This window comes from Haliotis rufescens, unplaced genomic scaffold, assembly GCF_023055435.1.
Source record: "Haliotis rufescens isolate VD_foot unplaced genomic scaffold, xgHalRufe1.0.p SCAF_10, whole genome shotgun sequence".
Taxonomy (NCBI): domain Eukaryota; kingdom Metazoa; phylum Mollusca; class Gastropoda; order Lepetellida; family Haliotidae; genus Haliotis; species Haliotis rufescens.
The window spans coordinates 37580669-37595453 of record NW_025963780.1 but is presented as its reverse complement, the minus strand read 5'-3'; the positions used below and the strand labels follow the sequence as shown (position 1 = coordinate 37595453).

Genomic DNA, 14785 nt, shown 5'->3' with positions numbered 1-14785 from the left:
CCCCACGCCATGATATTGATGGAAAATTACTGAAAGAGGCGTAACACACTCACTCACTCTATGTACTTCGTCCACTCTCAACGTACGTGACGGTCACTGCGTATACAACCATGTATTTTGTATCCAAAACAACCACGGAGGGCCGAGGTGCAACAACATTAACCGATATTTATATGCGTGCTTGTAGATCTCACGCTATGATACAAATACGTCATTACATAGTCAGGCTCCAAGGTGGACATTAACCTTCAATACACGGCAATAAATTCAACTTTTCGAACTAAAGGGATATGAGAACCAATGCGACACTTTTCATATCACGTCATTCACAGCCATTGAACTGTCCGTATGAAAAGGTTTGATTCATAGCTTATGATCCATTAAATGCGCAAAATCTCTATTATCTAACAACAATAATATACTCCATAAAAAGGCGTGCTAGAATATTTCTTTGTCAGTTAACCCGTCAGCTCTGAAAGGAAGGCTAAACACACACCGACAATGATAAGCACCGAAGACGACAGCCCATGATCATCGTCTTCCTTTCATGTATAGACCGACGCTATTGATTGGACTTCAGTCGAGGTAACAACGAAATACAGCCACTCAGAGACGGCGTACTGTTCCAAGGTGAATGGCTGTCAGTAACTGATGAATCGATGGCAATAGGTCGCCAAAGTCAGTGTTGATTTGAGTACTTGACGAAAGTGGTTCTTCTACTCAGATGTATTGTACGGAAGTTTTTAAGACGAAGTGTGTTGCTGTAGGTTTTTAAACTTCGAGAATGATGTTTGAAACAACAGCAAGGTGCTGGAGACATGACAGGCGTTAGAGGAGACTTGTAATGGGCTGCAAGACAGGTGCGTTGTTCAGCTGACCGCGGGCACACAGACATGGCTGACGTCCGAACCTCCACTCCAAACTCCAGCAGCGCAGGGTAAGATGTGACACTTAGCTCTGTCAGCTCGCTGATTCCCGTGACACTAAGTGCATGTGTAACAACGTGAGTTGTGTAATATGAATGAATTATGCAGAATGGCTGTCCTCGTCCACTTGTCAAATGGGGCTATCTACATTGTCATTCTACTTGTCAAACAGGGCTATCTACATTGTCATTCTACATCTCAAAGGTGGCTATCTAAATTGTCATTCTACTTGTCAAACAGGGCTATCTAACTTTTAATTCTACTTGTCAAAGATGGCTATCTAAATTCTCCTTCTACTTGTCAAACGGGGATATCTAAGTTGTCCTTCTACATGTCAATCAGGGCTATCTAAATTGTCATTCTTCTTGTCAAACAGGGCTATCTAAGTTGTCATCCTACATGTCGAAGAGGGCTATCTAAATTGTCATTCTACTTGTCAAACATGGCTGTCTAAATTCTCATTCTACTTGTAAAACGGGGATATCTAAGTTGTCCTTCTACATGTCAAACATGGCTATCTCAATTGTTATTATACTAGGCAAACATAGTTATCTAAATTTGTCATTCTACTTGTCAAACAGGACTATCTAAGTTGTCATTCTACTTGTCAAACATGGCTCTCAATGTTGCCATTCTTCTTGTCGAAATAGCTGTCATTTTCTTCTCTCACAGCGAAATTCTACTTTTTAAACATGGTTATCTAACTTGCCATGCTGTTTACCAAACAGAGCTATCTAAATTGCCCTTACTAGTTGTCAAGTGTGGCTGTCTAAGATGAATTTGTTCTTATCTAAAAATAGTTAATAGCACATGATGTAATTCTTCACCTATGATAGTCTACTTATCAAACATCAGTTGTCGTTTCATGCATTGATATCCAAGGTATTCCAGTCACCGCCAGAGATGAGCATGTTAAGTCAAAGAATCAGACTCGTAAATTAAGATCATTTTATTTGTGAAACACAAATACTAATGAATGCGAGTTCACATCTCAACTATTTATATCCATGATATTTCACATATCAACATTGATACTCATGCGAGTTCACATCTCAACTATTTATATCCATGGGATTTCACACATCAACCATTAATACCTTCACATATCAACCATTTATACCCATGGGATTTCACATATCAACCATTAATACCTTAACATCTCAACCATTTATATCCATGGGATTTCACATATCAACCATTAATACCTTCACATATCAACCATTTATATCCATGGGATTTCACATACCAACCATTAATACCTTCACATCTCAACCATTTATATCCATGGGAATTCACATATCAACCATTAATACCTTCACATATCAACCATTTATATCCATGGGATTTCACATATCAATGATACCCATGTGAGTTCACATATCAACCATTCATATCCATGAGATTTCGCATATTAACAACTGACATCACAATCAAAACAGATAAAGGCACAGGCCCATTCTTCTGACACTGACGTATTTCAGATCCTGATTGGCAACGGTTTATGTGTGACTATCGGTTAATAGTTTTCTATTACTACAGATTTAGCTGTTATTATTGACTTTCTCTCCAGATGGAAAATGCATCTTTAACACACAATTTCGCTGAGAGTCATTTAATTGCCTTACTTAGTGCAAAGTCGCTGCAGGGAATCTGTGCATTATGCAATCTAGAAAACTCCTCTCACGACCTGATCAATATAAAAGTAATGTATAATGACACCTCAACATTAATAGAGTTCCATTTTCGATTTCCTTGAGCAATTCTGGATAGATTTTACGGTTTCTACGTAGAACGACAATGCTGAGTCGTATACTCAAGAACGGCGGTATTCAACATGACATCCATTACATGCAGCACGATAGTCACCGCCGTACTCGTGGACAGAACTGATCATTATTCCACTCCCAGTCGCTCAGCCATCGTTGTATAATACGATGACAAAGCACCATTCCGACACCAGGTGACTGAACTTCTTATCTCAATAGCTGAACGTCTTGTCCTTACAAGGAGTAGGTGTTGTTAGCTCAGCCATCATGTAGATGTCAGTATGATGTATTTCAACTTTTGTGTATGTGGCAGGTCATACACTACACATTTAACATATATATCTTCAGGTACATGATGTTTTATGTCATGTTAGATCATTACTCGTGTCATCTTCCCGAGGCAAGGGAATTAACTGACTGAAAAAGTCCTGTTTCCACCCTTGCCGTACTACACTTAAATTATGGAGTTATATTTTGGCTGGATTAACGAGTCTATGTATCGTCCAATCATATCGCGTAACGATTCGTCACTCGGTTCGTTAACAGTTTGGGTCTCTACGCTCTATTTCGGTCGGCTGTAGGATTTGCAAATATGTACCGCCAACTTGGGATCGACAGATAAGTTTCGAATCTGTTGTTTTAAACCAAGGTGCTCATGTGATTACATGCACTTCGTGAGTAAAGATCCTGTTAAAATGGAGTATATGGACTTTTAGAGTCAGGTAACTCCCTTGCCTCAGGAAGATGTGCTGGTATAGAAAGGTTTTCGCAATGTATACATATTTGAGTCACACTTGTGCAATTTATATTCATTTTAATAACGGAGGTAGGACACATATAGATAGTAAATGACTACACCCTAAGTACCATGTCAATGAGACATGAGGTGTGGTAGTGCGCTCGGTGGACGGTACTGTACATTGAACAGTGAGTGAGTTTGGTTTAACACCGCTTTTAACAGTACTCCAGTTATATCGCGGCGTGTCAGCTTAATGTGGGAGGAAAGCCCGAAGTGATGCAGGTCTCAGACGTTTACCACTTCGGTGAAACCCACGAGCACGGGTATGGTGCTGACAAACCTAGAAACATAAACGGGGCGAACCGGGATTCGAACCCACAATCATAGGTTTCTGGCGTGCCCAAGTGACGCAACTCTGCACAACGAATCGCGGCGTCTTAGACGACTGGGCCACCCGTGCCCCCGTACTTTGAACAGTCAGTCACTGCCACGATACGCAGTCTGCTCGGTGTTGTGGACTGTATTCAGTGTGATTATATGTCCCTCGAGGAAAGAACATGATTACAGTTCGCTTCATTGTATTGAACTGGGTAGTCTCGTGGAACAGAATATATTGTAATGCTACTCCCATCATCAGACCACATCCTTGATTGATCCCAGAATGGTTTCACGAACCACGAATCAGTTCTTGTGTGTAAAGAATCTCGCGGTTACAGGGGTATATAGTTGTACAGGAAATATATCAAAGCTTCAAAAAAATACACTTGAGCCGATAAGAATATTCAGTGTTTATTCATGTTGATGATTGCTAAAAATGAAACAATCAAGAAATGGATATTCGATGGTAGTGTGTCTGATACCAGTGTCATGGTTGTGTTTGGGATCTTAAGTTTGAATTGTTTCGGCGATTGTGTTTTGATCATGTTTGTTAGTTTTTGCAGATTATTACAGAATTGTGTCATGATGGGTCTGCTAGCACTGCGATAGACATGAAAAGCAAAACGTCAATGCTAACGGGGAAGCATCGCCCACCAACTCACCAACTCACTCAACCATTCACTCACTCACGCATCCACTCACTCCACCATCCACTCACTCACTCAATTCAGCAACCCATGTTTGCCGTAAAAGGAGACTATGCTTGTCAGGATCAGGTGGTCAGGCTCGTTGACTTGGTTGATGCATGTCGACGTATCCCAATTGCGTGGATCGATGCTCATGATGTCAATCACTGGATTGTCTGGTCCAGACTTGATTATTTACAGACCACCGCCATATAGCTGCAATGTTGCTGAGTGCGGCATAAAACAACAAACAAATCTCACCCATCCACTCACTCATACATCCACTCACTCACCCATCCACTGTCTCTACCAACCACCCACTTTCACCCTCACACACTCGCTTATTTCACACCTTCCTGACACGTTGACCTTCCCTATCACTATGGGTGACATGTCCTAACGGGGAAGGTAATACGCAGGCACCGCCCGTGGGAGACATAATCGATAATTGGCCAGAGTTATTGATCTACAACCTGTTTGATTGATCAGCTGTCAACACTGGGGAAGTTAAGTAGCGACAAGGCATTTCTGTTTTTAATCTTCTTATAGTATTTGACGGTGACGAGTTCATGATCGACGAGACGGGGTGCAGCGGCCATTATGTCGTTAGGAAGCTATCGCAGCCAGCAAATAAGTTCAGAGTTTCTGACATAACCTGAGGCGGAAAACAAACGATACCACTCAGTTGATTGTCTCAAATCAAAAACAATAATTTCGCGTGATACACAAATGCTGATGGGTATCTTAGAAAAGTTATCTTCAAAATCAACATTTCAAACCTGAAAGGGTCATCTGGTTGCAAGTTCATTTCATACACTAGTTTTCATTGAACCAATTTATTTTAACATAAGGGGCGGTCGGGTAGCCTAGTGGTTAAAGCGTTGGCTCGTCACGCCGAAGACCCGGGTTCGATTCCCGACATGGGTACAATGTGTGAAGCCCATTTCTGGTGTCCGCCGCCGTGATATTGCTGGAATATTGCTAAAAGCGGCGTAAAACCATGCTCACTCACTCACTCACTATTTTAACATAAAATTACTTATTTACATAGGATTGCATAAGATTACTTTCAACAAACTGTTGCAGGAATGAGTGATGGGTAAATAGACATAATCGAATTTAACAAAAAAATTCAATTACATAAAACATCAACATGCTGTGCTTCCTTTAGCTCCTCGGTCTAGCATTGTAATGACAGATATGTTGGTGAGTTGCGCCATTCTAAGCTTTACAGCTCACAATTAAATCACATTTGTTGAAGTGGACCTAAGCTATTTATAGTGAAGGAAAATTATTTATAGTGAGTGAGTGTTGTTTCACGCTGCTTTATGCAACAGTACAGCAACATCACAGCGGGAGACACCCGAAATGAGCCTCACACATTGTACCCATGAATTGAACACGGGCCTTCGGCATGACGATTGAACACATTAACCACAAGGCTACCCCGCCGTTCATGACAGGACAGTATTTCGCTGAACCTTTGAACCCCAAGGGGAGACAATCGTAGGGTTCTGGTGATTTCGGAGCCTCAAGGGAGACAATCATAGGGTTCTGGGGATCTCGGAGCCTCAAGGGAGACAATCATAGGGTTCTGGGGATTTCGGAGCCTCAGCGGAGACAATCATAGGGTTCTGGGGATCTCGAAGCCTCAAGGGAGACAATCATGGGCTTCTCGGGAACTCTGAATCCCCAGGGGCGAAAATCATAGGGTTCTGGGGATCTCGTAGCCTCCAGGGGAGACAATCATAGGGTTCTGGAGATCTCGGAGCCTCAAGGGAGACAATCATAGGCTTCTGGGGATCTCGGAGCCTCCAGGGGAGACAATCATAGGGTTCTGGGGACCTCTGAACCCCCAGGGAAGACAACCATATGGTTCTGGGTAGCCAGAGCTAGAATACCGAAGGTAGTTATTGGGACTGTCGTCTCTTGGCGTGACTTCAGTGTACTGAGTGGCATTGTGTTGATGACAGTGCAGGGAGAGTTGTTTGTGAGCTAATACTGGTGAACCCAGAGCACCACACATGTGTACATGTCAACGACACCAACACCAAATCAGAGCTTCATACCCATAGTGAAGTGTTCACGGTTCGCGTGACAGGATTGGTCCAACAGTTTGTTCAGGGTAGTCCACGTGTGCACAGTGCTGCGGGGAAACATTATGTGGCTTCACATGTTTGTAAAGACGGGCAGATGAAAGGAACCGTGGCAGGTGTGGACACAATATGATTTACTTACTTGTATTAATAAACGTATGCGTACGGTGACTGAAAACAATCAACACGTAGCATATGGATATGATGGTGTTATCAGCCGGCAATATACTACCTTTCATGTATTATACATGGAATAAAATATTTGACTGTAACACCCAGAAGACAGCTGGCTGTATGAAGCCTTTTGTCAGTCTATCTATCGTGCTGTCCCGCCAGGGCGTCAAAGAGACTAACTACAACAAGATTTTCTACTTAAGCATATTGTGTCCTTCTTAATCACAGGGTCTACCGAACTGATTCTCTGCTAAACGTTTATTCTTAAAGACTTATATCAAGAAAGTTCACAGGTGCAAACTGTATATCTATCGACACGCCATGCCTGTCTCCCAGTCCCTGAACCATTATATTTTCCTTTCCTCCCAGCCCTTACTAAAATGTTAATTTCACAAATGAAGCAAGTCTAGATTTGTTCATAGGTTCCCATCTCACTGGAACTCCTATTCAATTTAAATGTAGTTGCTTGTTTCTATCAAAGTTATATATTTTCATAGACTAAGACTTTGTCTACGCCGTCCCTAACGCGGACGATACGGTTGACAGTGAAATCGTTAGGATTGGAACATGTCTTGAACAACGAATTAATGGACTAATGTCTTTTTAACGACGACCTCCAGAAAAGGAAATATTTTCGTAGTCACAGAATACGTGCGTCTTGCAAATATCAAGATCGACTTAAGAATCATCTATAGTTAGCTTCGTCATAATGAACGCTGTTCGGCTATACATTTCAAAGGCAATAAATCTTGAGGACACATCAAAATAGAGCGATTAAAGTCGGCGAGTCCGCTTGTTGCAGTGTCACGGTATAGAAGTCAGTCGGAGACCCGTCAATGTTATCCATCGACTTCAGTGAAAACATGTTTACTATTACACACCTCAATCATGTAAACACCATGTGATCATGTAATGTGCAATGTTCTTTTACGGTGGAGGTTAGTGAGTTTTATGGGGCCCCACAGGGCTGTAGACAAGAAAACAGGGATTCTAAGCTATGAATACTGACTCCAAACTGTGAATACTGACTCCAACCTGTGAATACTGACTCCAAAATGTGAATATTCACTCCAAGCTGTGTCCTACTGATTTAAAGGAATAACCAGGCGAGGCATTGGTATTGGGTTGGATCGATTCTTAAAGAGTGACTATATGCGTTTACCGTCAGGAGTCCTGTTCTAGCCAAGGCCAAGACGTTTCAATTAGTGACATAGTGGGCAACTGACACATTGTAACTGTTTGTTTATTTGTTTCTTGTTTAACGCCGCACTCAGCAATATTCCAGCTATATGACGGCGGTCTGTAAATAGTCGAGTCTGGACCAGACAATCCAGTGATTGATATCATGAGCATCGATCCACGCAATTGGGATACGATGACATGCATCAACCAAGTCAGTGAGCCTGACCACCCGATCCCGTTAGTCGCCTCTTACGACAAGCATAGTCTCCTTTATGGTCAGCATGGGTTGCTGAAGACCTATTCTACCCCGGATCTTCACGGGTCGTTCTGGTATTGACATAAACTATGACGAGTAAGGAGACGAATGAAGTGTGTTTTATTTGTTTGAATAAAAAATGATACGAACCTATCTCCTTGTTAGAGATCTGAACAACCGGGCAAAAGAAAATATAAACTTGAAAATTGGATTTTTACAAATAAATTACAAATATTATCAAAACGTTACTGGGCTGATAACAGTCAACGAAACACTATAAAGGTCCAAAACACAACTATGATACCCTTATCAAATACATCCCCATCGAATAACCATTTCTTGTTTGTTTTATTTTTACCCACCATCAAACATGGTGTCCGATAGTTTGGGAGAGTTGTCTTCATGCTAAAAGCGTCTGCGGACTATTTGACATCTGATGTAATAAAGGTAGCTGTCAGTGTCCTTAATCCGTCCTTAATGTACACGGACAGGTAATACACACATTAAAAACAACAACAAATCCCCAAATCGCTAATGTTTCACTAAATCCTCGACAGGGTTCGAACGTACCAGTCAAGCCAGCGCCCTCTAACCTATGACGCCCCAACGTCCTATTTACCTGGACAGTCTCAATACTTGTTGCTTTGTAGGTGATAACAACTATAGTAATGAAGTAAAGAAAACTGATGAAAAGAGACGACTATTTTCGATACACATGAGATACTACAGATTTTTAAAAAAAATAAAAAATGTCAAAACCCTGTTCCTACCCATAATAAATCACTGCTAAAAGCAGAGTCGATTGTACCTTTCCGACTATATCATGAGCATGCGTCCATGAATCACCATGAAATAGTGATGTCACCATGTGTCCGACAAAAGGCGAGCGTATCCTGGTGGTGGTGGATTACTTGTGGGGGTGGGGGTGTAACAGGTCAGGGTGGAGTGACGTTGTCATGGTACGTATGAATGTCTCATCCGGACGTTATTGGTCCACGTGAAGAACCGTTTTATGCACACCCTTCATAAAACCTATTTTCTTGAGGACTGGAATAACGTTCATCGCGTGTTTGTATGACCCACTACCAGCGCATTAAAACGGCCAGTCCCGGACGGGCCTGACACTGACAAGGACTAAATCCCCCGCAGGGATACAATAACGTCCGACAATTGGGGGGATTTTCTCACAGTAACAATACGTCTGGAAATCAGACTGACAGCTTTCTCCTATATTCCTTCCATAGAATAGGATATTGTTGATTGTTCCACTCACAGGGACATCCACTCTTCTGGTTCATGGGGGTGAAATGTTGTTTTGTAGCCCAGTTCGACAACAAATCATTGTACCCAAGGTGGGGTGAAATGGGCTCTACCGTCACGATTATTGCACTTCAATAGCGACGTACACGTACGTGTGCATGTGCTTGACCACTGAGACACCATGCCCAATTTTGACAAGAAAACTCCACTCAGAGTATGCTGAAGCGACCAGTCCTTCCTTTATCCCCTCAACGCCGAGCACCAGGCAGGAAAACAAGAACCATCTTCTAACGTCTTTTGATATGACGCTAGCTGGGATAGAGCCGCCGACCTTCCGGTCTCCGGGCAGACGCTCTGTCAACACCTCCCCCTACCACCAACCCCCACAGAGCGAAAGAGAAACCATATCACGGTAAAATGTGGAGGTGTGAGTTTTATGTAACCTTTATTTATGGCTACGTATTGTACCCGATGTTTACGTCGAATAAATACAAATAATCTTTCATATTTGTTTCAGGTCCATAAAGATGGGCCGTGCACTGCAAGCAGAGAAACTCCAGGTAACTTTTAACATTGTCCTTTGATTTTGAAGTATGTACCGTTATTTTGGTGTGTCTTACACAGCTTGGTAAACCCTTGGGGATATCGGGAATGAATTCCCTAGCAACCTTGTCCCTAGCAACCAACAGGCTTGTAAGAGGCGAGTAAACGGATAGGGTGGTCAGTCCCGCTGACTTGGTTGACGACTGTCATCCTATCCTAGTTGCGTAGATCTATGCTCATGATATCAATCACTGGATTATCTGGTCCTGACTCGATTATTTACAAACCGCCGTCATTAACTGGAATATTCCTTATATTTAGTGCGGCGTTAAACAACAACAAACACACACCAAGCATGGTACTGTCACGAAAACGCACACCTTTTGCAAGAATGGATTGCTGAAAACCTTTTCTACCCCGGATTTTCACGGGTTTAGTATACCATGTTTTCACAGTGCTGCGACAAGGGATGTGGAAAAATAGGCGTTTGTAAGCAGTCTGCAGGTTTTAACAAAAATACATCTTCAGTTTAACATAACTGGTATCTGTAGTTAAGTTCCCGATATTTTTGTATGTTATCGTTGACATGATGTAAGATCTATTTTGTGCATTCGTTACAAGAGGGTTCGTTATATCCCGCGTTCGACTGTTTCAGCTGCGTCTGCTGATGATTGAGGACAGATACAGAGGTCAAGTGATGACCCACCAGGTGGACGCGTTCGAGGAGAAAGTGAACATGAGTTTCAAAAACTTTGACATCGACACCCTGGTAAATATGATACGTATTCTCAGAGGCCGCACTGATCCGCCACGTGTCATCGGTTCATTGGATAAGCTTCACAATGCTATGATCCAGGAAGCCAATAAAAACACAGTTGCCCGCAATCGCGAGGCTCGAATTCGAAATACCAAACCAAATATTGATGACAATTGTGTGAAATATTTCATGTGGTTTTTCGAATATGTGGACTACCTTCGTGACCTGAAAGTAAATTTCACAGACAGGATATTCCAGCCATTGTTCAAATATTTCTATGAGGGTTCCGATAGAGATGGTGACAAAAGAAGGGGCTCCTCGTCGACGTTGTCATTTTCAAAGTTTAGTCAGTTTTCCTCTGACAGTGGTGACAGTGGGGAGAATTTCGACAACAACGACGACCTAGACGATAGTGTCGCCACAGCTCGCAATAGGGCGCAGGAGAAAACAGCACTGATGATGCTGAGCAATGAATTCACGGACATCAAAACTCTGTACGATACAACCGAAGTCGACAAAGTGGCGAAAAGTCTTTCTTTAGTGAAAGAGCAAATGGAGTTTCTTCTAGACAATGAGGATTCCTTGGACTCTGACCTTTACAGCCACGAAAGTGAAAACTGTGTGTATCATTTGACCTTGGACAGCGCCACCGTGACCTTGATTCGGTTTGTCCCGGACATTCTGGCCAAGCTCCAGAAGTCCGCCCGTTTAGCCAGACGGTGGCTTCAGTTGGATAGCGTGAGAACAAAAGACTTGAACAAAAAGCTGGAGAAGATTCTTGAACTGGAAAAGAAGCTGAATCAGCGAGTTTCCTTTCTAGACGAGGACATTCTAAGGAACGAGGCGGAACTGGAGAAGGAGATGATGGAGCTACAGAATCTTCTCAAGAGGGAAGACAGGTCCAACGATTTGAGTCTGACAATCTTCGACCTTGACGATAGGATAGGGAAGCTCCACAACAAACTGGAAGGTCTGCGGAAGGAGAGAGACCGGATGACGGGGCGGGTCATGGATACCGTTCAGACCAGGAACAAACGGCATTACGATGAACTGAAGGTACGATACGAGTCCAACAAGCTTCAGCGTTACATGACTGAGCGGATGCTGGGGACCCTCCGGTACCACCGGGACATTGTAGAACAGGATATGAGGGTGGAACTCAGCATTAAACCGAGCATCATCCACAACACCAATAGTCTCCAGGACCACTGCGAGCGGCTGGAGCAGATCCTCACCCACGAGAAGAATGAGAAACATACGATAAAGACTGCCCTGGTTCCCATCGGCGAAGACAAGAGGTTTATATCTCAGCGGTTGCTTCAGAAGCGAATGTCGGAGCCACAACCTGACTTCACAATGGCGGATTATATTGGCACCAGGAGGAAATATCACAATGGGCAGGCGTTCTATGTGAAAACACATCGTCCACTCCCACCCGGGGCCAGACACGTTCGCACCTACAGACCCAGCACGCCGGACTGGTGACCTGTGACCTGTGACCTGTGACGTGTTGACAGACAATAATGACGTCACCATTGTTAGTGATGATGTCATAATACATCTACATTGAATAAGTGTTGCTCATACAACGGTTACCTAAAGACAAAGGGTCTGTAAAGATGTAACGATATTTGTCACCTCATGACTTGTGTAATATTGTATTTGTTTTTTGGACAACCACGACTAGAGGACATCATGTTTGTTCCACACTCTTAGTTTAGGAGATGTTTTCACCACATTGGTCCAGAAACCATCAGCATTTTACTCCACACACGAAAGCGTCAACAACAGCATACCTTATTGTACGAATTCAAAATATTTTTCAATCCGTAAGTGTGAGAACAATAGTTTAACATATTTCAGACGTTACCCACTGATCATGACAGTGCTGAACATGAATATATCGATGGCCTCACCCATCTTCTAATGACCTAAACTGTTCGCATACCAACAGTTTCCTTTAGCACCACCATACCAATATTATTCAAACAGTATACCAATACCAATAGAAAATATCTTTCATTTGGTCAAAATCAAATAAAAATGCTAAAATACTAAGTCGTGGTTATAACGCTTACCCTGACAAAATGGTTGCTCTTGAAATGATCACTACAAAACAAAAGTTAACTGTTCGTTGACTCCCTCCAAACGGAGCAACTCTTCATTTGAAAGAGGTCAATGGTTAGCGCGATTAAATGACGATAAACACAACACCCATATGTAATGATTTGAATATACAGCTTTTTTATATATACTACACTGTAATTGATAGGGATATCGGGAAGCAGGAAATGACGTTTTCCGTTACAGTCAGCAGTGCACGTGACGTTCTCAGCAGTGCACGTGACCAACATGACATGGGCGTGCTCGCTCTAGGTGCACAGGTCACTAAAGAAATCACTGCAGACTTGACAACATGTTACATTGAGCTCTGCAAATGGATTCTTTCCATCAACAGCGTGTGTCACATTACATTCCTATAACAACGACGTATGCATTATAGTGAAATCGATGCTAATCTGTAAATAGCTGTAAATAAAAAGTGTTCTTGCCTGTAAACATCATTCGTTTATTACTTTATATTATTATACTGATCACAATGGAAGGACGTGACGGACCGTCCATGGAGGGTAGCTTATTGTGAAGATACTGGAATATAGTACTCCACGCGGTGACTTATATTGTTGATAGGAGGCATTGTTAAACACATCAGTGGTTGTTACTCTGAAAATCACATTACACTCCGAAAAGTTATTCCAAAATCAGTGGGGGTACTGGTGGCACTGGCCAGTTGTCTAATGCGCGGCAAGTCGCTGTGCCCATGTTATCCTAGCCTGCACTGGACAAGCAATGAGATAACGCGAACAAGAGAGCACAGGGAGGGCGAGCGAGTCTGACAGTGATGCGAGAAGAGAGGTAAATCACCGTTATGACGCGTAGATCGACGTAAGCCCAAATTGATGACGTCATATGATGACGTAACTGGAAAACTGCACGAGCCGAGGTTGTGTTTATAAACAAACGCACATGGTATGGCGGTGCCAACAATAAAACAATTTAGCTGTTAACGCTAAATGCGATTATGTTTCCAAGTTTGTTCTCGTGATACCCGAGCTCGTGGGTTTCACCGAAGTGGTAAACGTCTTCGGGCTCTCCTCTCTGATAAAGCTGACACGCCGTGATATAACTGGAATACTGTACAGGGCGGCGTTAATAATAACTCTCTCATTTGCATCACTGGCAAATAGTACCCGCTTGATATTCTTGGAATCACCATTGGTCGATGGTGAAAACCTTTGGAGCTAACGAATTTAACCCGACATGCACCGACGTAGATTGTCGTCATGGATGTTACTGATCTTGGAATATACTCAAGTTGTTTGAGTACGTCGCCTTATCCGTGTGAAGTGTTTGATCAGAGAACACCATTGTGCAGTGGATACACCTGCCTCAAGCGTCTAGAAGGGGTACAGAGTTGCGTCCCTTAGATGTCCCGATCATGACCCTTGGGCTGTCAGCGCCAGACGTAAAATCCCTGGCCTCATTTAAGTAACGAATGTCTGGGACATCACAATTCACTCCTGTATATTCTCCACGGGACCTGACACTAGACTATGACATCCTATATGCTTATAGTGATTCATGTCAGAAATAGCCGCCTCCGTGGTCTAGTGGATATAACGTCCGCCCGGAGAGCGGATGGTCCGGGGTTCGATCCCCAGCCGAGTCATACATACCAAAAGACGTTAAGTCCTAGTACTTGTTGTTTCCCTGCCTGGCGCTCGGCATTAAGGGGCTAAGACAAGGACTGGTCGGCTCGAAATCAGTATACTGTATTCATTAAGTGCGGCATTGCACTATAAAATTGGCATTAGTCCAGACTAGTACAAACACACACACACACACGCACACGCACACGCACACGCACACACAAACACGCACGTGCATGCACGTCGCTATTATTTACAGGCTTGCCGTAACAGCATCCCTGTTATGGTAGGCGAACAGCTCTGTATGTATGA

The 14785-nt window shown here is 42.9% G+C and overlaps 1 protein-coding gene across 1 annotated transcript; it reads left to right on the top strand.

The window, feature by feature from the left end:
* The first annotated feature begins 679 nt into the window (after nt 1-679).
* LOC124131080 lies at nt 680-13312 on the top strand. The gene is made up of 3 exons (XM_046494173.2): nt 680-937; nt 9981-10023; nt 10662-13312. Exons 1-3 carry the CDS (start codon nt 894-896, stop codon nt 12246-12248), a joined length of 1674 nt encoding a protein of 557 aa, XP_046350129.1. The 5' UTR covers nt 680-893; the 3' UTR covers nt 12249-13312.
* The last annotated feature ends 1473 nt before the right edge of the window (nt 13313-14785 follow it).